This window comes from Chiloscyllium plagiosum, chromosome 29 (genome assembly GCF_004010195.1).
Source record: "Chiloscyllium plagiosum isolate BGI_BamShark_2017 chromosome 29, ASM401019v2, whole genome shotgun sequence".
Taxonomy (NCBI): Eukaryota; Metazoa; Chordata; class Chondrichthyes; order Orectolobiformes; family Hemiscylliidae; genus Chiloscyllium; species Chiloscyllium plagiosum.
Genome location: NC_057738.1, coordinates 16,121,829 through 16,148,128, shown reverse-complemented (window position 1 = coordinate 16,148,128; position 26,300 = coordinate 16,121,829). Strand labels below are relative to the sequence as shown.

General features: G+C 39.9%; 1 protein-coding gene across 1 annotated transcript in view; it reads right to left on the bottom strand.

Moving 5' to 3' along the window:
* The window catches only part of anln (anillin, actin binding protein), a 103,784-nt gene that overhangs the window by 4,379 nt on the left and 73,105 nt on the right, over nt 1-26,300 (bottom strand). Inside the window, exons 18-22 of the mRNA XM_043719199.1 lie at nt 24,471-24,506; nt 19,833-19,854; nt 15,114-15,226; nt 10,987-11,073; nt 1,711-1,818 (exon numbers count right to left, since the gene is read on the bottom strand). Of these exons, the coding sequence (XP_043575134.1) occupies nt 1,711-1,818; nt 10,987-11,073; nt 15,114-15,226; nt 19,833-19,854; nt 24,471-24,506 (366 nt within the window). The remainder of the gene's footprint in view (nt 1-1,710; nt 1,819-10,986; nt 11,074-15,113; nt 15,227-19,832; nt 19,855-24,470; nt 24,507-26,300) is intronic.

Here is a 26,300-nt window from a genome sequence, read left to right as displayed (position 1 = left end):
ATATCAATTATCCAAACCAGGGCAACAATGTTGGACAAATCAAACAACATTTGACCTCACTTACTTTGGAAATATTAGAGCAGGTGATCAAAATCTTGGCCATAGAATCATATTTTAAGAAGAATCTTAAACAAGAAAAGAGGCATAGAGATGCTGAAGGCCCACTCTGATCATTCCAGGTATGGGCACCTGAAGGCCAAGCCACCAATGATCCAGGAAAGAAAATTAGGGATGGGAGGAGGCATTATTATCCCTAATTCTATCATACATACGTAAATCAACTTGCAAACTTTGCAAACAAATTAATTTGGAAAATGCTCAAATCTGAAATGACTCCAGTACAAACAGAAATAATCTCAAGACAGCAAGGGATATATTCAGAGAATAAAAGTAAACTGATAAATAGAAGTGATGTCTGGCAAATGTTCCTTTTGTGCAACCCAATGAGAAGCCATGATCTCATGTGCAGCAAATGGGAAAATGTATAAACTTCCAAAACTGACTTCCTTTAAATTGCTGAGGAGAAAGTGAGGGCTGCAGATGCTGGAGATCAGAGCTGAAACTGTGTTGCTGGAAAAGCGCAGCAGGTCAGGCAACATCCAAGGAAGGGGAGAATCGACGTTTCGGGCATAAGCCCTTCTTCAGGACTTCCTTTAAATTGCATCTATTTAATTCAGCATTATGCTTCTTTATCACTTAAAACCAACCTTGCACTAACAGTATATTAAATTGTACCAAAACAGCAAGCAACAAAGCATAGATATTGGATTAGGCTCTTCACAGAATTTTTAAAAATGGTTAAAACACTTATAGGCAGCCATTCAGCCTTTGAATCAGTGACAACACTATTTTGTTGGCACTATTTCAGTTTTGAGCACACACAACAACCAAGTTTAATAAATAGCTTATGAATTTTGCAGAATTTGAGAAAATAAACATGGAAAGCTAAAAGGGAAACCAGATTTTCCAAGGAAACAATGAAATGTACTTTGCACAAACATCCTATAGAAATGTGTTCAGAAGTCCTTGAAGTACACAACTTGGGAATTGAGAAAACTTTGTGGTCAACAAATCTGCAAGTAAGCAGAATTTATTCTCCTAGCCCAGTTAATCATCATATATTATAATCAATCTCGGAAATGCTGATATTGGTCCACATGACAGCAGGTGGGCGATTCTGACCCTCAAGCCTCTTCTGCCACTCAACGAGATTAGGGCTAGTCTGTGCAGACAATGTCAGAAGCCAACTTCATGGTGGAATTAGCTGAAAGAAACTGCAGATGATAAAATGCTTTCAACTGGTGTCAGTAACATGCTGCACTATCCAAAAGACCTGAACCCTGTTGCAGATGAGACTCAGTACAGAAAGGGTACAGGTTTGTAAAATGTTCTGGATCTTGGATTTAAATATCTCTCCTTTTATTTAAATTTAAAAACCTCCTTTGTGCAGATTGCCAAGCTATTAGCCTCCTCACTCTGAGCATTTAATTAAAAGGCGTGTATCGCCTCCTAGATAATATCCAACTTCAGGAGCTGTAAATTATGCTAAGCATCAAAGGTTAGCTAGTTCAAGCACAGAGAAAGGCTACTAATGTATGCATCGCAGAAAAAATACAAATAGCAAAAGGAATAGTGGATTTGCATTGTTGATTCTGCACTTCAGTTATTATTTTCTAACATTACGGCAATAGTTCTTGTGTATCTACAGACCTTGCATTTCTCATCATCTGGATAGGTCCAATACGAGATGCAGTTTCCTGATAAAACACACCAGCGTCGATGCCAAGCTCCAAAACCACTCACATCATCAAACATGGTCTGCAATGAAAGAAATGTGTTGGGTTTACCACTCTGTTTATTATACACTTATCAAATTTTACAGTCAACATGCTATATGTTTTATATTTTCTGTTATTTTTTGTATTAGCCACTTAGTTTTTTGAGAGCTATGCCCAGCAGACAAAAATTATGATTTGGTTTTCTTTCCATCGAAAGAAGCAGAATACAAAGTTAAACCTGAAGATTTCAAAGTTTTGATGAGGAGTACAGGACTGTTCAATGACTTATTTGTAAAGTGTGGCATTTCAGTATGAAAAAGGAACAAAACTTGTGTACTTAATTTTGTTCTGATCTTAGACAGTTGTTCATTCTGAAGTTGTCATGAAAGGATAAAATGGCACTGTGATTCTCCAACAGGGACCTTGAGGAGACCAGATGGTGCCAGAAGGTACCCAGCTGGAGAAGAAACCATACAGAGGTCCTCAGAGGTCTTTTTGGCCAAGGCATTCCAGAGACAGTTAGGCCCTCCAACCCCCACCACCAGCCACTCACCAAGCCTAGGAAGACGCATTGGGTGGTCAGACGAGGGCCAGCCTTTTCCCAGAGGACCAGCAGACAAGGTCATATCTCCAGAACCTAGAAGCCTGTCAGTGGTTACCGCTTGAGCCAGCGCTGTATCTACAGTCCAGAGGAACAGCCAGCAATACCACAGTAATTGACCTCCTCTGTGAGCCACACTCTACTGCACCCACCTCACGCCAAGCCAAATAGTCTTCCACACTCAAATGCATGCAATATCTTCCCTCACATGCTCTCATTTTCCCCCAATTCCCCACACCACTAAGCTCAGTGCTGCGTACTCACTGGCCTGGGATAAGTCATCACCTTTTGGCCATTTGCACCAGCACTAAAATAAATGACAGCTTTTTTTACCTTATTCAATCCCTCAATCTCTCCCACTACATAAGGAAGCACCTATAACAGGCCCAAAGGGGAGGGATGCCCAATATCAGTGGCCCCATCTTTAAGGAGCCTATCCTAATCCTTGCAGGAGAAGACCAGAATAGCTTTTGGGGAATGCTGAAATGTACATGTTTCAGCTACCAAGAAAGGACTATTTTCACAGTAAACCTGCTGTTAGTCATTTATTGGATACCACTTCTAAACACTGGCCACAACACCACTTCTTTCTATAGTCTCGCAGGTGTCAAGCAGGATGCTCACAACCCCAGTGAAGAAATGGACTGCTCCACCAGAAAACCACTCAAGCCCCAAGGAGAACAGTCAGGACCCTCAGTGGAAGTGTCAGCCTCTTGCACCCTTCCATCAGCTCAGATAGTGCCACTCAGTGGGAATGTCAGGTTCAGAACATTTACGATTACAAGCTGGTGAACATCGCACTGTGACAGCGCAACAGCTAGCCAAGGAAGAAACACCCACACCCCAGCACTCAGAGGATGGCCAGAGATCAGGCACCTGCTCAGTCCAGAGGCTGCACAACTGCAGTTACGCTATGAAGATGCGGCTACATCCCAAACACAAGCATTCATTTTATTGCCTCAGCAATTAGCCCTCATGACTGCAGTCATGGCCGTAAGGGAACAGGAAATTTGACCCTCACTCCAGGCACCCCCTGGAGACCAGGTGGTGCCAGAAGGTACCCAGCCGGAGAAGAAACCATACAGAGATACCTCAGAGGTCTTCTGCCAAGGCATTCCAGAGACAGCTAGGCACTCCAACCCACACTATCAGCCACTCACCAAGTCTAGGAAGATCCTTTTCCCTGGCATGGAGACTCTCAGCTGTCCAGACACAAAAACCAGCATCAACAGCGCCCCTACCCTGCCCACCTAGAGTCACATGACTAAACATCTGAAGCCAAGGGCTTCTCTCCTGCCTAAGACCACATCAAGAGGTATTAGGCGAGAAAGTAATAAACCTTTGAGGACACACAGATGGAAATGCACTGTATAATTGATGCTTATGTTTCCATAAATATTCATGGGTTTGCAATATAACTATTTGTTTGGGCTTCTCTCTCATCCTAAATGCAACTATATCACTGACATCTAACATCATATAGCAGATGTTGTGGAGTGGTGTTGGGAGTGAAGGTGAAATATACAAGGGTACCCCAGAAGGAACAGTCCAGGTGGAAAGCTGACAAGAGAGGAATGTGTGTCTGGTGGTGGCATCCTGCTGGAGATGGTGGGAATGGTGGCATATGATTATTAAATGTGAGTCTTTATCACAAAAGAATTTGAGTTCAGGATTAGTGAAAGCTTGCTTCAATTATATAGAAATTTAGTTAGAATTAAATACTATGAGTACAGTTTTGGTATTCTTTTCTCAGGTTGGATGTTATTACCATTGAGATTGTGCTACTAAAGGTTGACCTGGCTTGTTTCAGATGACAAGATCATCTTTTGAAGAAAGATGAGGCAAAATTGGGTCAGTATTATCTAGAGTTTCAAAGAATGGGCGGTAATCTTATTTTGGGTGGCACGGTGGCTAGCACTGCTGTGTTTCAGTGCCAGGCTCAAGGGTTCAATTCCAGCTTTGAGTGACTGGCTGTGTGGAGTTTGCATACTCCTCTATGTGGTCTGGTTTCCTCCCACAGTCCAAAGATGTACAGGTTAGGTGGATTGGCCATGGTAAATTCAGGTTTACAGGATAGGGTGCAGTTGGGATGTTCTTCGGAGGGTCAGTGCAGACTCGTTGGACTGAATGGCCTCTATCTGTACTGTAGGGATTCTATGATCCATGGTACACATTGATATCATCAATGTGATTATTGAGGGGATATGGAAGCAAAATGAACACCTCCCAGGCTCCCTGTCTGTGAACATACCAATCAGACACCTGACCATGACCAATCCCTTGGAGGAGAATTGCAGATTGCTCTTAACTTGCTGCGCCAGGACATCCTGACTGACCAAAGTCCCCGTGGACTTTAAGGGCTATTTCCCCAAGACTTTGAGACACGGCTGTTTGCTTGCTGCTTGCCACATAAGCTGCTGGCACATGGTGCAAGCATGAGACTGATATAGCACAATGCCACACAAAGTCATCCTCTCTTTTGACTGAAAGCTGACCAGCAATGCAAGCTGCCTGGCCATGTAACTGTGCTAATAAGCAAGGGATGGACCATGTTTTAAGGGAGCAAATGAGTCGCCGCAAGAAACAACCTAGTCTACTCTGTGAGCAGTGTATTTGTCCCAGAGCAAAGTGGCTATGCAGCAGCATTTAAATGCTAGTTTTCAGTGGACCCTAGAATACGCTTCCTAAAATGTCCTGCAAGTGGATTAGAGAGGTACCATTATGATTCTGAGGGGTTGGCAATTATCAGATGCTAATATTGGTGGATAAGAGGTGCATGTCACTGGTGCCCATATATCATGACTTGAGATGCTGTTGCACGGTGACCAAAACAGAGGTTGTTAACAGCCAGTGGTGAGTTGAAGTTGTGAGGTACTTGCTCTGAATTCCATGTTGAGAATTCTAGGTGTCTCGTTTGCTCGCAGTGGGTGATAGAATGGGAATATTAATGAGGTGAGATGTACAGTTCGTACAAGCAATAATTCTCCTTAATACGCAACTTGCCACAATTGCACCTCAATGCCTAGAGCATAGTTAAAAAGTGCAACAATTTGTACCTAAGGTCGAAATAAGGCCTAGCTGGACTTCTCGCTTGATTCTGCCACATTTAGAGCCATAGAGATATATAGCACAGAATCAGACCCTTGGGTCCAACTCATCCATGCTGACCAGATAAGCTAAATAAATCTAGTACCATTTGCCCACAATTGGCCATTATCCCTCTAAACCCTTCCTTTTCATACACCCATCAGATTCCTCACCATATCTCACGATATGCAGGTTTCAGACTTCGACAAGATTTAATCTCTGTTTTTATTTTGCTGGGAATCAGCAGCTAAGGCAGTCATTGGCAAACAGGAAATCACAAAGTATGTCCATGTAATATCAGATTTTTAATGTCAGGATTACCATTAAGAAGGCATCTGCAAGTATGGCACAGAAAACTTGTAGAAGTGCATTGATGGAAGTTAACTCCATTAGTTAACTTCCATCAGGACAGGAGACGAACCATCATCCAGAACATGAGAAGCATATTGAATTGGAACAGCTGGGTCAAGGCGATAAGTTTCTCAGGACAACCACATTTCTTCATTAACTTCTAAAAGGCCCCCATGCTAATTAAATCAAATTCTTGGTCAGATCAACAAATATGAAGAAGTCTATTTTCTGTTTTTAGCCTCTTGGCTCCAAAGCTTTCAGAACTTCGGAATTAGATCCCGATTGAAATATTGCACTAAGTGGTTTCGTAGGATTCTAGTAAAGATTTGTTATATTCCGCTAAGAGAAGTTAGATTCCTCTACAATTGTCATAAGATTGGCTACAGCTGGACAACATCAGGCTAATTAGCTAAAACATAATGTTTTAATCAAGTCATTTAAAATTCCACTAGATGGTGCTGTTAGATTGAAGTACAAAGAATTCCTGATACATATCCAAATACACTAGAAACAATATTACAAGATCCATGAAGAATGGTGGGGCAATGCCAACAGATAAAATACTTTCCTCAAATTCTATCCATGGAGCTGGATATATTATTCAATTATCAGGAAGCTTTCAAATTATTTGGCCAATGTTTCACAGCCTGGCACAATGTGGCACATTTTCCTGATTCAGGTGGTGAAAATTAGAATTAGTAGCATCTGTTTGGGTAATTTAAATGACACCAGGGACAGAAATAGCATCCTTTGCTTGTGCCGAAACATCATTCAGGATGTCATCTTGATAATAGACAAACAAAAGGTACTCTTTGTCCACATCTGAAAGTGAGATTTGGATAGATGCATATGCAAAATTAGGGGACCAACTCCCAATCTTGGTTCCTGTTTTAACCTTGCTTTACCCTGAGACAGTCAGCACCAGTGCTGACAGCATCTAGGAAAACTCATGTGAAACTGCATGTTAAGTACAGGCAAGTACTTACTTGCAATAATCAACACCACTCCTAGCTCCTATCTCACTCCCAAAACAATGGCCTAACCAGAGTCTTCTTGTCCAATTTAAAAATTGAAACAAAAGCTTGGCCCTTAACTGTCAATCAACATTAATGGTTGCACTCTCCATGGCAATACCTCAGCAATACCACTTGCCAATCAATCATCACTCACTTCCTATGCAGTTTAAGATGTATGCTGAGAAGAGTAGAAAGGAAGTAGGAGTATACTTAAGAGGGAATTCAGGAGGGCAAAAAAGGGGACATGAGATAGCTTTGGCAAATAGAATCAAGGAGAATCCAAAGAGCTTTTACAAGAACATTAAGGACAAAAAAGGGTAACTAGGGAGAGAATAGGGCCCCTCAAAGATAAGCAAGGCGGCCTTTGTGTGGAGCCACAGAAAATGGGGGAGATACTAAATGAGCACTTTACATCAGTATTTACTGTGGAAAGGGATAAAGAAGATATAGACTGCACGGAAATAGATCTTGCAGATCTTCCTCCTCCATATTACAGAGGAGGAAGTGCTGGATGTCTTGAAACGGGTAAAGGTGGATAAATCCCCAGGACCTGATCAGGTGTACCCGAGAACTCCGTGGGAAGCTGGGGAAGTGATTGCTGGGCCTCTTGTTGACATATTTGTATCATCAATAATCACAGGTGAGGTGCCGAAAGACTGGAGGTTGGCTAACGTGGTGCAACTCTTTAAAAGGGGTGGTAAGGACAAGCCAGGGAATTATAGACCAGTGAGCCTGATGTCAGTGATGGGCAAGCTGTTAGAGGAATCCTGAGGGACAGGATGTACATGTATTTAGAAAGGCAAGATTGATTAGGGATAGTCAACATGGCTTTGTGTATGGGAAATTACGTCTCACAAACTCAATTGAGGTTTTTGAGAAGTAACAAAGAGGATTGATGAGGGCAGAGTGGTAGATGTGATCTATATGGACTTCAGTAAGGCGTTTGACAAGGATCCCCATGGGAGACTGATTAGCAAGGTTAGATCTCATGGAATACAGGGAGAACTAGCCATTTGGATACAACTGGCTCAAAGGTAGAAGACAGAGGGTGGTGGTGGAGGATTGTTTTTCAGACTGAGGCCTGTGACCAGTGGAGAGCCACAAGGATCAGTGCTAAGTCCTCTATTTTTTGTCATTTACATAAATGATTTGGATGCGAACATAAGAGGTACCGTTAGTAAGTTTGCAGATAATATCAAAATTGGAGGTGTAATCGACAGCGAAGAGGGTTACCTCAGATTACAACAGGATCTGGACCAGATGGGCCAATGGGCTGAGAAGTGGCAGATGGAATTTAAATCAGATAAATACGAAGTTCAAAGTTTGTGAGAAGATTTGTAGCTCAGGTGCTCGTTGTTGTGGTTCTGTTCACCGAGCTGGGAATTTGTGTTGCAGACGTTTCGTCCCATCTACGTGACTTCCTCAGTGCTTGGGAGCCTCCAGTGAAGCGCTTCTGTGTTGTTTCCTCCGGCATTTATAGTGGTTTATCTCTGCCGCTTCCGGTTGTCCGTTCCAGCTGTCCGCTGCAGTGGCTGGTATATTGGGTCCAGGTCGATGTGTTTGTTGATAGAATCTGTGGATGAGTGCCATTCCTCTAGGAATTCCCTGGCTGTTCTGTTTGGCTTGTCCTATAATAGTAGTGTTGTCCCAGTCAAACTCATGTTGCTTGTCATCGGAGTGTGTGGCTACTAGGAAAGCTGGTCGTGTTGTTTCATGGCTAGTTGGTGTTCATGGATACGGATCATTAGCTGTCTTCCTGTTTGCCCTATGTAGTGTTTTGTGCAGTCCTTGCATGGGATTTTGTACACTACGTTGTTCAAAAGGGCCACAACACACTGCAGCACACCTGAACTGCAAAAAGAGGAAGAAGAACACCTCTACAATGTATTTGCCAAAAAACGGATACCCCTGCAATTTCATCAACAGATGCCTAAGGGAAAGACAACGGAATGAGGACATGCCACAACCCAAACGACTAGCCACGTTACCATACATCAAGAACATTTCTGAACTGACAGCCAGACTACGACCACTCGGACTCATAACAGCTCACAAACCAACAGGCACTCTCAGACAACAACTCACCAGGACAAAGGACCCGATACCCAGCATGAACAAAATCAACGTAGAGTACAAAGTCCCATGCAAGGACTGCACAAAACACTACATAGGACAAACAGGAAGACAGCTAATGATCCGTATCCATGAACACCAACTAGCCACGAAACGACACTACCTGCTATCCTTAGTAGCCACACACACAGATGACAAGCAACATGAGTTCGACTGGGACAACACTACTATTATAGGACAAGCCAAACAGAGAACAGTCAGGGAATTCCTAGAGGCATGGCACTCATCCACAGATTCTATCAACAAACACATCGACCTGGACCCAATATACCAGCCACTGCAGCGGACAGCTGGAACAGATAACTGGAAGCGGCAGAGACAAACCATTATAAATGCCGGAGGAAACAACACAAAGGCGCTTCACAGGAGGCTCCCAAGCACTGAGGATGTCACCTAGATAGGGGACAAAACATTTGCAACACAAATTCCCAGCTCGGCGAACGGAACCACAACATAAATGCGAAGTGCTGCATTTTGGGAAAGCAAATCTTAGCAGGACGTATACACTTACTGGTAAAGTCCTAGGGAGTGTTGTTGAACAAAGAGACCTTGGAGTGCAGGTTCATGGGTACTTGAAAGTAGAGTCGCAGGTAGATAGGATAGTGAAAGTGGCGTTTGGTATGCTTTCCTTTATTGGTCAGAGTATTGAGTACAGGAGCTAGGTGGTCATGTTGGAGCTGTACAGGACATCGGTTAGGCCACTGTTGGAATATTGCGTGTAATTCTGGTCTCCTTCCTTTCGGAAAGATGTTGTGAAATTTGAAAGGATTTGGAAAAGGTTTACAAGGATTTTGCTAGGGTTGGAGGATTTGAGCTACAGAGAGGCTGAACAGGCTGGGGTTGTTTTCCCTGGAGTGTCGGAGGCTGAGGGGTGGACTTATAGAGATTTACAAAATTATGAAGAGCATGGATAGGGTAAATAGGCAAAGTCTTTTTCCTAGGATCAGGGAGTCCAGAACTAGAGGGCATAGGTTTAGGGTGAGAGGGGCAAGTTATAAAAGAGACCTAAGTGGCAACTTTTTCACACAGAGGGTGGTACGTGTATGGAATAAGCTGCCAGAGGTGGTGGTGGAGGCTGGTACAATTGCAACAATTAAGAGGCATTTGGATGGGTATATGAACAGGAAGGGTTTAGAGGGATATGGGCCAGGTGCTTGCAGGTAGGACTAGATTGGGTTGGCATATCTGGTCGGCATGGACAGGTTGGTCTGTTTCCATGCTGTGCATCTCTGGGACTCTAAATATTGGTTTGCCCCTGAATTAGTATCCTTGTGAAATGACCTGATGAGTGAAAAGGTTTGACTAAATTGGTTTCAGCAATAATAAAAATGGTTTAATTCAGAAGGGAGGGATCAAAGTCAAGCCCACAATTTCAATGTGGACAAGGCAGAAATGTTCAATAAAATTCCATGATCTACCATGGCATAGGTTTAGACACTGTGGGAAGGATCCTTTCTGGTTCAGCATGCGAGACAGACTTTCACCCTTCACAGTTGCTACAGCCTGACCAACTGCTGGCATATCCATTTGAGTAAAATGCTGTTCCCTTATGTCTGTAGGAAGGACTTCATAAGTGTGCTATGTGGCTCTGTGGATACTTAAAATCATGCCACTGTTACAAGTGAGGGAACTAGTTCCAAAGCTCCACTATTAAATATGCATGAGCATTGGAAGGCTACTTCCAGACTCAGTAAGGAAACATACCTTAGCAATCTACACTTCCAGTTTCTTCTCCAGTCAGCTTGTTAGTCTAGGTGTAGCCACCACATTTTTTTTAAAAAAGGGGAAGCAAATATGCATTCATTCAGTCTTCAACCTCTCCCATATGAATAGATAACTGACTTACAACAATATAACTAATTGGCTATTAAACAGTTGTGATGGCCCAAGAATATGTAAATGTACTTAAGAACAAACTTGTTCCGCCTTCCTCGACAGATTATTTACTAATTTTCAAAAACAAGAGCAATTAGAAGAGATTATTTCTACTGTTAACTTTGAACTATAAAAGAAATCTTACCAAAAAACCACGTTCTTCAATTGTAGAACCAATCTGGCACTGCAGTTTTACATAAATATGACCTTCAAGAGGAGACAAGAAAGGAACCTATGAAGAACAAAAGAACTGTATGTTAGATTTGATTAATATTTTAGTCAGTACACTAACTAGATCTAGAGATCTGATACACATTACATCAGTCAGTTGATTTATTTCACATAATAGAATTGTAATTTGAAAGCTAGCAAAGTGACAGAGACTTTCATCACATTTTAGTAGACAAGGTCAGAAGTATTCAGCACTGTTTTGATGCTTATTAACCTCCTAGATGAGATTAATAGTCACTGACAAGCACCAAAATATTTGTGTTGTGCAGCACACTGACTGCCAAGTGGTTTTACAAAGACTTCACAAATAACAATATGAAGGCTTTATTCATCTTAATGTTAAGCTCCACATAGAGGCTTGAGTTAGTTATGAAATTGGTACAATTCGTTTGTTAATTGAGTTGCAGTTTAGTCGTACCAAATCCTCTATGTCTAATCATGAGTTCAGACAGCTGCATGATTTTATTTAACATAATCTCTGTTCAGTAGTTCTTCAGTTAAAAATTTCATTACATGCTGCTTTACTTTGGTATTTAAGTGTGTGTAGAGCATACCTTACATTGTAGAGATGTGCTTTCCAGATCCTTAAAAACAAATCAAAGCTACACAAAGAAGTGCTGTTGAGGTATTTAGCCAAATAAATTATTCGTATATTAATGTTTTAAGTTCAAATTTAGATTCAAATTCTCGTACAATAAGAAGTTTCAGACAAAAAATTCTAACGAGTTATCAAATTTATATTTTGGATCAAGTACAGAAATAAATTAATATTTCATTTGTTTCAATGGATGTTGTTTTAAGTGTTCAAAGCAGCAAGTTATTAGTGACGCCGGATTCGGCGTTCAATGATAAGGATAAATAATTTATGCCAAACAAAAAAAATGCACAAGTTGCTATTGTGCAGACTGAAATACTTCATTTGAGCACTGCAAAGAATCTGTGTTATGAAAATTATCAAGACAATACCATTTTAAAAAAAATGATGAATCAGGAGATTGTTTGGATAAATTTTTACAAGTCATACATGGATACCAAACAGAATCTATTGAGTAGTTCTTAAGTTAAAAATTTAATTACATGCTGCTTTACTTTGATATTTAAGTGTGTGTAGTGCATACCTTACATTGTAGAGATGACAATGATTCCTAACCCCCAAAAAGTTGAAAAACAATTTACTACAGTAGCTGGTCACCTAATCATTCTCAGTCTGTATTTTGAGTTGTAATTACTGCAGATTTAGTCAAGAGTTCAGATATTTTGCATTTTTGATCATTTTAGTCAAGCTTACTGTCCTCATTAATGCATACCTTTTAGCAAATGGTTCAAAATATTTAATAGCTTGTGCAACAGTTCACTTATTAAACACAAAACAGCAACATCAAATACAGTGAGCAATAACAGCTATGTTACTGATTACAAGGAGTGTAATGTGCAGTGAGTGTCAACAAACTGACTACTAGCAAGGGATGATCCATGAGTGAGACAAATATAGCAGCCTTTTACTGAAGCATATTTCGCAGAAACCCAGATGAGATATTGCATAAATTAAAGGTGTGAATAAAACAAGTTACATGCAAGACATTTATCAAGCTGCGGCAATATTTAAAAAATAGAATATACGAGTTTACTTTGATAACAGCAAATTAGAGCATGCCAATGAGAAAATCTCCTTAAAAAAGAATATTCATCCATACCTTAAATAATATTAAATGTATGTTTTACATCTAATTTGAGATATATTATCTTTATTTTTAATCTCTATTAAGATTTGCAAACCCAACGTAGGTAGATGAAAAGGTATGGATGCACAGAGCCTTTCACAAAGGGTATCTCAAAGTGCCTTGCAATCAAGAAAGTGTATCTTTTGATGAATTGTAATTTTGCCACTAACTTTGGAGGTTTGCAAATCAGCTAGTTTGTTCAGCAAGCTGCCACAACTGTGAAGTAATAACGAGCAGAAAATTTATATTTGCAATATTAATTGAGAGATAATTACAAATAAAGGATAACCTTTATGCTTTTCTACAAGGTATTTGTATGGGATAATTTATGGCCCTGAAGGCTGACAGGGTCCCAGTTTAATGACTCATCTGAAAGATAGAACCTCCAAAATGTAGAATTCCCAGGTTTTTTGTGCTCAAGTCTTGAAGGAATCTAGAACCCTGGAACATCAGTGGTGAGAGTATTATCAATCAAGTCACAGCTAAAACAGAGGTAACACACAAATTAGTTTTAACCCAAGGATGAGTGGCCTAAACCAATTCTCGCCTTCCTACATAATTTATTACAACAGAATGATATATGGTATGCCCAGTGTGGTGATCTGGACCTGAGGTAGGACAGTCATGATTTAACTAGATGTTTCATTCCTGATTTAACGTAATCTACCAAGTTCAGATACATAGTTTATATCATTTGAACGATTAAACAGGATATCAGAATAAAACTACTATATGAACATTAATATGTTTCAACTTTTTAAATGACAGTTGCTTGATAAAGCCTTATGTTGAAAATACATCTCTAAGAATTATAAAGGACAAAACTAGAAATCATCAGAGGAGTATGAGAAAGGTTATCTAGGACCAATAAAGGAATGTTTTCCATCAGTGTAACATATTCCAAGATATGCTAATGAACTTAAAGTAAATTTTCTGTCCTATAGAATTTCAAATTAAATACACACGCTTCAACTATGACTTTGTAGGAGTGAGGCATAATCACAGTGTCATGCATGGTATGAAGAGAGACCATAAATTGTTTTTAAAACATTATGCTCTTGTTTAAATTTCAAACAAATTTACTGAACTAAAATATGGCTGATGCCAGTCAATCACAATTTCTGTGAAGTTCCTCGCAGCAAGAAACAGAAACAACTGCATCTAGGAATCCTGCCACATGACCAAAATTTCTAGTTTCTAAAAAATGTAACTTGAAGTTCTGGTCTGCATGGCTTTGATCTGGGAAGAGCTTATCTACTCCTAACATCACAGCCTGAAAGATTCTTTCTACAGAAAACCAGACTTCAGGTTTAGCCAAGCCAGTCATTAGTCACAATATCTCTGAAACCTGGTATCCAAAACTAATCAAAAATTTGCCTAAAAGGTAGACCAACTGCAGATAGATTGTGATAGATATAGGACAGATGTCAGAAGTAGTTTCTTTACTCAGAATAGTAGGGGCGTGAAACGCACTGCCTGCAACAGTAGTAGACTCGCCAAATTTAAGGGCATTTAAATGGTCATTGAATGAGAATGGAATAGTGTAGGTTAGACAGACTTCAGCTTGGTTTCATGGGTCGGTGCAACATCGAGGGCCAAAGGGCCTGTACTGCACTGTAATGTTCTATGTTCACTGCTACACCTCCACATACTACAAGAGGGGATTCTGTAGGATCAGCTTATGGCAAATAACTTTCTGGACTTATTAAAAAAGTGAATAAATGTTCAATTTTATGGTATTTTATGTTTTAAATTATTCCCAATTGTAACATTCTTTTCTTCGGCCTAGTAGATATTTGCAATCAAACTATTCAGATGTGTTATTACACCCCTCTGGAGCAGACGGGATTTTAACTTTACAGTAGTAGGGACATCACCACTGCACCATAAGAGCCTTACTGCAAATGCGATAGCCACCAAATTACAAGAACTAAAGACATCCCAGAGACATTACCTCAAGGCTACTGCCTCCAAATATTCTTCCTTATGTGCTTATGCAGCTGTATGAGTTGCAACAACCACCCCCAAGTTTAAATGTACAAATCACATTTTCGCACATTAACTAAAACTCAGATCTCACAAGGGCTATGGCCAGAACACACTAAGGCCTATTTCAAAAGGAAAAACATCTAAAAATTCCTCTGCCTACTGACAGAAGAGGCGAAAAATAAAACTAGCTCAATTCACCTCTCCCCATTATCCATAACACAAAGAATATCACAAAGCATTTTAAACAAAGGAAATATAGGATTTGCTAAAACTGTACAAGATCAGGCAGAAGAAAACGAAAGTATAAAAAGTAGTACTCAAGTTTGCTAACCTTCTCTAGTTGGAATTTTGTGCTTCCGACTGAAGACAGTGTGAACTTGTGAGATCCAACCATGGTGAAATTACTGGTACGCACAGCATTGGGGCCTCCAGGACTTGCCAAAGCTATAAATGAAAACAGAACATTGAGAAATATTTAAAGAAATTTCCAGGCACCTTTAGGAAATTACTAGTGAAAGACAACAGGTGAAAGCCAATCATGTGGTGTGAAGCAAGAAGCAGCAGTCCTGTTCCTCCTGGTTCCATATGAATCTAAACAAAGTACGAGGCTTAATTTGATGTGGAGGAGTCAGTGTTGGACTGGGGCGACAAAGTTAAAAATCACAATACCAGGTTATAGTCCAACAGGTTTATTTGGAAGCACTAGCTTTCGGAGCACTGTTCCTTCAGGTGGTTGTGGAGTATAAGATCATAAGACACTGAATTTATCACAAAAGATTACAGTGTCATGCAACTGAAATGATATATTGAACAAACCTGGATTGTTAAGTCTTTCATCTTTTAGAATGGGTTGCATGTTTTGATTCATTAATATATAAATCCCAGATCCTCTTGTAAGTGACCTTCTTGAGATAACAAGGTTTTAAAACAAAAGGTGACATCTCAGCTCTGACAATGCATTAAAGGTATGAGGTGGAGTCTGTCTGTATCTTCACCCCTCACACAGGCTTATACTCCATCTCTCTCTCACACACACACACTTTATCACACACAGAGTCTATGGGATGATTTTGTATTTGCAGAATTATATTTGCACATACCTTATTTTGCTCAAAAATGCAATCTGCAGGCAGTCAATGCAGACAGACAATACACTTTGGAAATAGAAGCCGTCTAAACCAAGACTGGGATACAGAGACTGTGACCTCACACCTTCAATGCATTGTACGAGCTGAGACATAACTTTTTGTTATAAAACCTTAAGTTATCTTGAGAGGGTGACTTGAAAGAAGTTCTGGGATTTACATATTAGTGAAAGGAAACCTGCAACCCATTCTAAAAGATGAAAGACTTAACAATCCAGGTTTGTTCAATATATCATTTCAGTTGCATGACACTGTAATCTTTTGTGATAAATTCAGTGTCTTATGATCTTATACTCCACAACCACCTGAAGGAACAGTGCTCCGAAAGCTAGTGCTTCCAAATAAATCTGTTGGACTATAACCTGGTGCTGTGAGATTTTTAACTAGGCTTAATTTGAGAGGTCACAATCATATCTAATGTAAATAGCAGCATTTACAAGTAATGAATGCCAGTTGTTAGGTAATGGTTATTTTTCAGACATCCGTGGAGCATGGGGCACAGGCCTAAGAAACTGACTAATTTCCTGCCTAGAAAACAGACATGATGACCAGTTTCAATCAGAATGTCAAATACATTTCTGCTTATGCTGAACCAGCATATCCAGTGACAGACAGCACAATGGCTCTAAGTACATCAACCTCACTGCCAATACAGGTTAATCAATGGTTAGAAGCGACAGACTTCTGCTAGTACAATGTGCATTCATACTCTCACTTTTGGATGCATGAGCAAAGCCAATATAAATGTTATAGGAGAAAGTGAAGACTGCAGATGCTGGAGATAGAGCTGAAAATGTGTTGCTGGAAAAGCGCAGCAGGTCAGGCAGTATCCAAGGACCAGGAGAATCGATGTCCTGAAGAAGGGCTCATGCCCGAATCATCGATTCTCCTGGTCCTTGGATGCTGCCTGACGTGCTGCGCTTTTCCAGCAATATAAATGTTATTTTACTTAGGAATTATTATAATCTCAGGACATAAATATTTGCTCCATATGCATTAATCAGCTCATTATCCATGATGCAAACACCCTACTCATGAAAAGTTACATTTAAAATCACCTTTTTTCTCCACCTCCAAAAACATTCATCCAAGTGTTCAGATTTAAGCAAAATTACAAACTGCAAACTAAAGAATGGAGGGACTTAACTGCTCAGTTCGAACTTAAAACCTTTTTTTAAAAATCCTTTTCTTTTATGGTATGCATTTGTTTCCCATTCCCAGATGCTCTTAACTGAAAGGTTTTAAGACCATTGGCAAAAGCAATTAAGAGTTAATCACACTGCTGATAATCTGGAAGTCACATGAGGCCAGAATAGACAAGGATGGCAGATTTCAGTTCCTAAAACAACATTTGAGTGTCAGATGGGTTTTGACAAAAATAGGTGAGAGTTGATTTAGTCACCATCACCGAGACAAGCTTTATATTTCAGATTTTAATTAAATTGAATAACCAGCTACCAAAAAAAAGTTGAAGATGATTAAGCGTTGAGAGTAAATAGATAGAGCAAGATAAATAGCAAGGGCTTCTTTAAACAAAAAGTGAATATAGACTGCTTAGAGATTGAGCCTGGAGAAATAATAATGGGGAACCAGGAAATGGCAGAGAAGTTAAATTAATACTTTGCGGCAGTCTTCACAGTAAGAGACAAAAAAAATTCTAAAAATACTAAATATTCACAGGGCAAAAGGAGAAGAAAAAACAATAGCTAACACAAGAAAAACTCAGGAAACTAATGGGGCTAAAGACTGATAAGTCACCTGGATCAGACAGGATGCATCCTGGATATTAAACACTGCTACAGAGATAGTAGATACACTGGTAGTAATCTTCCAAGAATCCTTAGATGATGGAAAAGTCCCAGAGGATTGTAAACTACTCATGTAAAACATTTAAAAAGTGAAGGAGATAATAAAAGCAGGTAACTATGGGTTACCGGGAAAATGTTAGCCTCTTTTAAAAGGTTTTAATAACAGAAATTGCTCGAAAAAACTGGCATCTATGGAGAGAAATCAGAACCATTCTCCAGAACGGATTGAGTACAGTTAGAAGGATAGAGGGAGAGTGTTGGAGATGGATGAAGGGGTTTGTGGAACAGGGAGAGAACTCTTGTCCAAAGAAATGGGCATGATAGTGAAGGAAGAGGAGTTTTTTTCATGCCCAAAATCTATTAAGGTGGGGACGAAGAAGGGTCACAGGATCTGAAATGTTAACTCTGATTTCTCTCCACAGATGCTGCCAACCCTATTAAGATTTTTCAGCAATTTCTATTTTTGTTTCAGATATTCAGCATCTGCAGTTCTTTTGTTTTTTGAAGAATGAGAGGCAACCTTACTGAAGCATTCAAGAATTTGAAAGGCTAAGATATAAAAGAGCTATGAATGCTGGAAATACTGAAGAAATTCAGCAGGTTTGACAGTAAATGTGTAGAGAAAATAAAGTTAACATTTCAACTCTAGTGACTCTTCAGAAAATGTTTTCCCTTGGGTGAAGAGTCGAGGACCAGAGAGCGTGATCTCAGAGTTGCCTTTAAGATTAGGGAGGAATTTCTTCTCTTGGGAGTAGTAAATTTGTGGAATTCTTTACATCAAAGAACTGTTGAAGCTGAGTCATTAAGTATACTCAAGGCTGAGATAGACAGATTTTTAATCAGTATGGGAATCAAGGGTTATGAGAAGACAGGAAAATGGAGCTGAGGATTATCAGGTCAGCCATCATCTCACTGAATGACGGAACTGACTCAATGGGTTATAAAATATTAGTCTGGGTTTTGGATTACTAGTCCAGTGACATTATCAACATGTCACCCCATCTTCCTTCATGGCAAAACCAGCACATATTTTCTAATTGCCTTTGACAAGGTTGTAGTGAACACTTTCTAGATGCCTGCAGTTCATGCAATGCAGATACACCCACAGAGAAGTTCAGGATTGTTACCCAGCAACACTAAAAGAACAGTGATATTATTTCAAATCACGATGGAGTGTGTTTTGCAGGTGATAGTACCTCCCATCTAACTCCTATCTTTGTCACTCCAAGTGTGGCGATCAAGGTTTGATAGATGCTGTTGAAGGACCTTTGATGAGTTGTAGTGCATTTTCTATATTGTACACACTGCTGCCCCTATAGCATTCAATTCCTCTACCACCAAAGCAATCAAATAGGTTTGTTTGTCATGGACAATGTTCTTGTGACTGCACTCATCCAGGTAACTGGAGAATATCCCATGTTCCATTATAGTCCTGATTTATGCCTGATAGAGATACTGAGAGTCTCAAAGTGAGTTACTACAGAGATTTTCTCCTCTGACCTGCTCTATTAACCAAGTATTAATTAACTGGTCTAGTTCAATTTCTGGCCAATTGCAAGCCTCATGATATTGATAGTGGAGGAATCAGGGTGGTAATATTACAATGTTATGGGGAAATTATTAGATTATTGCTGTTAGAGAACATCGTTGCTACCTACAAGTTTAAACCTGAATGTTATCTAGGTTTTGCTGCATAAAGACATTGACTACTTCAGTATCTGAAGATTGCAAATCATGCTGAACATTGTACAATCATTAGCAAACATCTCCACTTTTGACTCCCCGTTCTCACTTAATCCAGTTTTGCTAGGGATTCTTAGTGTCATATTTAGTCAAATGCGGTCTGCTTTGAAGGGCAGTCACTCTCACTACACCTGTTCCACCTTGTGAAACCCAAACTGAGCATCAGTAAGCAGGTTTCAATTTCATGATAGCACACCATGAAAAAAAAAGTTGGCCAAGATTTCCTTTCATATTCGAAAAACACAATTAGAAATTCACAGATGCAGATATTTGAGATATTTGGGTCAGTCAAGTTAAATTAGCAAAAGAAGCTGTAAGTCACATCAGTTTATAATAAATTGTCAATCAACTCACCTGGTGTATGCAAGTTGCTTTTCTGTTTGAAATGAACAAAAAGATCAAGAATGAACATCAATTATTATTCATAAAATCCATATGAAAAAACATTTCCGAATCTAAAATAATGAATAAAGTGCAACTATACAAGTTGTGTAATGCTTTATGCTACATAAAAGAAAACCATTCATTTCAAAGGCTCTCCTTTTCTCATTAAATGAGAACTAATTCTCAAACATGGGACTTGCCAAGTACTCATTTATTCCTCTTTGTTGCCCCCTGACAGATAGTTAAGGGTAGCAGGATTGTTCACTATTAATTGTATTTCCCTAATCTGACACTCTCTGGTCTGGCAACCTCTGTGGTCCAATATGTTCTGCTGGCATGAACCCTGCAGTACTTCCAGTTTCCCAAATTCTTGCAACCTTCTGGAATTGCACTGACATGTAAAGAGATTATCTATATTCTGTAAAATGACTGCTTTTTACCTTGCTTTACATTGTACTGTTTTTAAAATGCATTTAAGCTCTCATGTTAACTTGACACTTGATTTCCATGGCCTTGTAAATTCTATGCTCCAGCAAAGACTGGACCTGATGCCACTGGATTGTTGAGGTAGATGCACTGCATACTGACATTTTAAACCTTCAACTAAGGCACAGGCACATTCGTGCAAACCACTAATTCCAGAGCTCCTTCCCTACACACCAAGTAACATGATCTTCCAGTCTGTCATTTTGTAGACTCATACTTTGAGAGATGGAATAAGTGAGAGAAGAAACATTTCAATCACAACAATGCAAAAGATGATTGAGAAGGATAAATCAGTAAATGTCACAGCATAATATGGTGTTGGAGAAATCAATGCATCAGAACGATAAATAAGATATGTAAAAACAGAGGAAGAGCACTGACAATACAACATTGGAAAGATGTACTCATCAACAGACAAGTGCTCCAAATAGAAATCTAATCATACTTTCAGATTGAAGTATTGGAGGGATTTTACAGAATATATTTGTCACAATTCAGTTGGACATTTTCAAGAGCAATTATTCAATTTCTATTCAATTTTCAAATATTTTATTCTGAAAATGTCGACAAAGCATGAGTCATAGGAGGGTTTCATCTTACAATTGAACCATGGTTTTTTGTTTGTCCTGATTCAACCATAATATCTCGGCATATGTAATGATGACCCTACACTACAGGAGAAATAATTTATGGGACAAGTGCAACCATGTATGGAATTTAACTCCATTATTAAAAGTCCATTTAAGACAGTGCTGTGGTTCACATGGATTTGCATCGAGAGTGCAAATTAAACAGGCCCTTCCAGCATCTTAGCAAATACTGAATGGTGTGCAATGTCAGATCAGAAGTTCAGATTTTTATTTGTGGGAGCTTGCTTTATTAGATTGGTTGCCATTTCTTATAGCAGCGACTGCCTTCAAAAGCACTTTATTAGTAAATACTTTGGTGTGTCACGATGTCATGAAAGCAACCACATAAGCACGTGGTTGAACAAAAATTCTTCTTCAAACTATTCCACCAATCATTGCTCTTTAAGAACACTTGTCATGCTTTGTCAATAATAGAAAATGAAGAGATACAAAGGACATCAAAAAATTAGGAGGGCAAAGAGAAACTGTGAAATTAAATGTTTAAGAAACATAAAATCGTAAAATATTTTACCAGAACATACTAATAAAATTAATGTCAAAATGGAAACGGGGTCGCTTAATTATGGAGCAGGATGTTATCAATTATCAGTGATTTGCAGGAAAACAAGAGAAGTGGTTAGGAATTGGATAACTGTATTTCACAAAAAGTGAAACATTAAAAAAAACTAAACAAGCTTAAAGTGAATTTAAAAAAAAACGTTTATAGATGGACCTCATCATATATTGAAAAACAAAGTTTAGAAGAGATTGAAATTTGTTAAAAAAGGGTATAGTGACAGAAGACTTCATTCTTTGACTAGGCCAATATTTATTGCCCATCCATAACTGCCCTTGAGAAAGTGGCGATGAACTGCTTTCTAGAACTACTGTAGCCCTAGGAGTGTAAATAGAGCTAGAGAGCTATCAGGAAAGAAGTTCCAAGATTTGGACTCAGCACAGTTAAGAAGTGGCAATATAATTCCAAGTCAGGCTAAGGATGGGAATACTTATTGAGCCTCCTCTTCCAGTCAGTAGTTTAATTGCTCACCACTATTCAAGGCAGGACTGCAGAACTTAAATGTGACTTGTTGGTTATGTGTCACTTAGTTGTTTATTGCACAAACTACATCATCAGACGACATTTCTGCCACCTCCAAACGGACCCCGCCACCAGGGATATATTTCCCTCCCCACCCATTTCTGCTTTCCGCAAAGACCGTTCCCTCCATGACTACCTGGTCAGGTCCACACACCCCTACAACATACCCTCCCTTCCTGGCACCCTCCCCTGCCACCGCAGAAATTGCAAAACCTGCGCCCACACCTCCTCCCTCACCTCCATCCAAGGCCCCAAAGGAGCCTTCCATAACCAAAGTTTCACCTGCACATCCACCAATATCATTTATTGTATCCGTTGCTCCCGATGCGGTCTCCTCTACATTGGGGAGACTGGACGCCTCCTAGCAGAGCGCCTTAGGGAACATCTTCGGGACACCCGCACCAATCAACCCCTCCGCCCTGTAGCCCAACATTTGAACTCCCCCTCCCACTCTGCCGAGGACATGCAGGTACTGGGCCTCCTCCACCGCCGCTCCCTCACCACCCAACACCTAGAGGAAGAACGTCTCATCTTCCGCCTCGGAACACTTCAACTCCCATGGCATCAATGTGGATTTCACCAGTTTCCTCATTTCCCTTTCCCCCACCTCACCCCAGCTCCAGCCTTCCAGCTCAGCACTGTCCCCATGACTTGTCCTACTTGCCCATCTTTCTTTCCACCTATCCACTCCACCCTCCTCTCTGACCTATCAACTCCACCCCCACCCCCATTCACCTATTGTACTCTATGCTACTTTCTCCCCACGCCCACCTCCCTCTCATTTATCTCTCCACTGCAGGCACCCTGCCTCTATTCCTGACAAAGGGCTTTTGCCCGAAACGTCGATTTTCCTGCTCCTTGGATGCTGCCTGACCTGCTGTGCTTTTCCAGCACCACTCTAATCTAGACTCTGGTTTCCAGCATCTGCAGTCCTTGCTTTTACCCTGTTTATTGCATGTTGCTTTTCTTTGACATTCAAACAGTCCTTCATGGTGATATTACCAACCTGACACCTCACTCTTAGGTATGTCTGGTGCTGTGTCTGGCATGCCCGCCTGCACCCTTCATTGATCAAGGTTGGATTCCTAGCTTAATGGTAATGGTAGAGTAGGTTGAAAGGGGGAAAAGGAAAGACAGTGTAGGGTTTCTGATAATCACAACTACATACTAGTTAGAGGAAGATGCTAGATATTATGATGTTTTTCATCTTTTGTACTAGTATACTCTGCTCTCCCATCAAGGACATGGATGTTTGTGAAGACTCCCCCTCCAGTCAGTTGTTTAATTGTCCACCAACATTCGTGACTGGATGATGCAGAACTTAGATCTGACACATTGGCTGTCGAATTGCTTAGCCCTGTCTATTGATTATTGCTTATACTGGTTGGCACACATAGTTCTACATTGTAGCTTCGCCAGATTGACACCTCATTTTTAGATATGATAAGTGCTGCTCCGGGCATGGACTCGTGCATTCTTTCATCGAACCAGGGCTGATCCCCTAGCTTGATGGCAGAGTGGGATGTGTTGAACAATGAAGTTAGTGTTTTGAAGTACAGCTCAGTTCTGCTGCTACTGATTGCTCAGTGCTTCATGGATGTCCAACCTTCAGTTGCTAGATCTGTTTGACGTCTATCCAGTTTATCATAGTGATAATGCCAAAAGCACCATTTAAAATATTCTCAAAATGAAGGACTATTCGGTGGTCATTCCTACTGATGCTGTCATGGATTATGCATCTGCAGCAGGCAGATGGGAGAGAATGACATCAATTACTTTTTTCCTTCTTGTTGGTTTTATCACCACTTACTGCAGACCCATTCTAGCAGCTACATCCTTTAGGACCTGGCTGGCTAGGTTACTGTTGGCGTTACCCAAGCCACTCTTGGGGAGGATGTTGATATCCCCACCTGGAGAATACTCTGCATCCCTGTAACACTCGGTGTTTCCTTCAAGTGGTGTTCAATAGAGAGTGAGAAATTGGAACTTGCTATCACAAGGTGGTTGAAACAAAGAGTAAAGATGGATTTAGGGCAAGACAAGTCTCTGTGAAAGAAGGGACTGGAGGGTTACGTTGACAGATTTGAAAGACAATGGAGAATGGTGCATAAATCCAAGCATAGGCTGGTTGGACTACATATCCTATGCCAACACTAAATCAGAAATATTGCCTAAATTCAGTAAGATATACAAATCCACAAAGATGCATCTTATAGTGCTAAGATACAAAATATTCTAGCATTTCAAAAATGTAAATTCAGTGATAAAGTTATTATTTAATTAAATGATCAAAGTTTCATCACTGATCATTTGGAAGACATAAAATCTCAACAAAAGTATACTATCAGTAGCAGATTATTTATTGCTGTGTGGTAATATACTCTATTTACTTACAGTGATTGAAGTCAATAACCTCTTTGGAGTAATGGCCTAATAAGAAAAAAGACTTAGTCATTGAAAGAGGCAACCACAGTGTTAAAATTATCTTTATGATACCTGCATGCAACCAGTAAGTCACCTGAATGTAACAAAATGAAAATTTCTATCATTATTCAAAAAGTTTGCTAAAATGTTATTTTCCCTGCTTCAGAAGGAACAGAAGTAATCAACCTTTTTCCAGTCAGCAAAATCCAGCAAGTAGATGTTAAATATTACACCGGAGTACATAAATCTTTAATGGGAAGCTAAATCGTTTTATTGAACAATGGAACTGCCTTCTAGTCATGCACCCTGGATAAACATGTCTGAAGCACATCAATTAGCAGAAACTATTTTGCCGGTGTTCATTAATAAAGTTACATCATAATAAAAGTAAAATGTTAGCAATTCAATCCCCTTTCCCCTTACAGCCCAAAAGACAACTAGTTAGTTGAGTGGCCAAAGTTCCAACAGCATTTATTTAATTACAACCTTAAAAGGCCTAAAGTAATTTTTAAAAATGTTTAGTCTACTTAGTATTAATTTAAACATAGAAAACACAAGTGTAGAAGCACAATGGACAGGGAAACAAGAGATAATGTTGCTGACGAATGATTTTCATCAGAATCAGAAAAATTTAGAAATGTTAGTTTTTAAACAAGTACAAAGACAAGGAAAGTTTGGGAGTAGAAGAAGAATAAAAGGGATGATCTGTGATAGGATTGAAAGCTAGTGAGATTAAATGATGAAGGATGATGGTGAAATGCAAAAGGGGATGGTAGTGGGAATCTAGAGGAGCTGTACATGAGAAAATAGAATCATCATTAACAGCTGCTGCACGGGCGGCACAGTGGCTCAGTGGTTAGCACTGCTGGCTCACAGCACCAGGGACCTGGTTCAATTCCCATCTTGGTCGACTGTCTGTGTGGAGTTTGCACATTCTCCCAGTGTCTGCGTGGGTTTCCTCTGGGTGCTCCGGTTTCCTCCCACACTCCAAAGATGTGCAAGTCAGGTGAATTGGCCATGCTAAATTGCCCATAGTGTTAGGCGAATGGGTCTGGGTGGGTTACTCTTTGGAGGGTCGGTGTGGACTTGTTGGGTTGAAGGGCCTGTTTCCATACTGTAGGTAATCTAATCTAAAAGCAATAGGAATATAAGTAGAAACAGGAGTGGGCCACTCAACCCTTCAAGCTTACTCCACCCTTCAAAAAGATTATGGTTGATCAGACTTTTAACTTCCAAACCACATTCCTGTATATCCTCAATAACTTTTCACCTCTATGCTGGTCAAGAATCTATCCACAACTGACTTAACCATACAAAGATTCTACATGCACTAAGTTTTGAGAGAGTTCCAAAGTCTACCAGCCTGCTCAAAGGAAAAAAATTCTTCTTCTGCGTATTAAGAGGCAATCCTTCATTTTTAAAACTACAAACACTGGTTTTAGATACTCCAATAAAAATCTAGCCACACAAGGTCTTTTGGGGATGAGTGACCATAATATGATAAAATTCCTCAACAAAATGGAGGGTGATATAGTTGATTCTGAGACGAGGGCCATGAATCTAAAATGGAGGAAATTACAATAGAATGAGGCGCAGGTTGGTTATGATAGATTGAGAAGTGTTATTTAAAAAGGATGACAGTGGATAGGCAATGGCAAATATTCAAAGATCATGGGTAAACTACATCAATTCGTCATTCCTATCTAGTGTAGAAGTAAAATATGAAAAGGTGGCCAAACCATGGGCTAGGAGGGAAACCAAAGAATGTATGCAATCTAAGTACCCCAGTCCAACACCGGC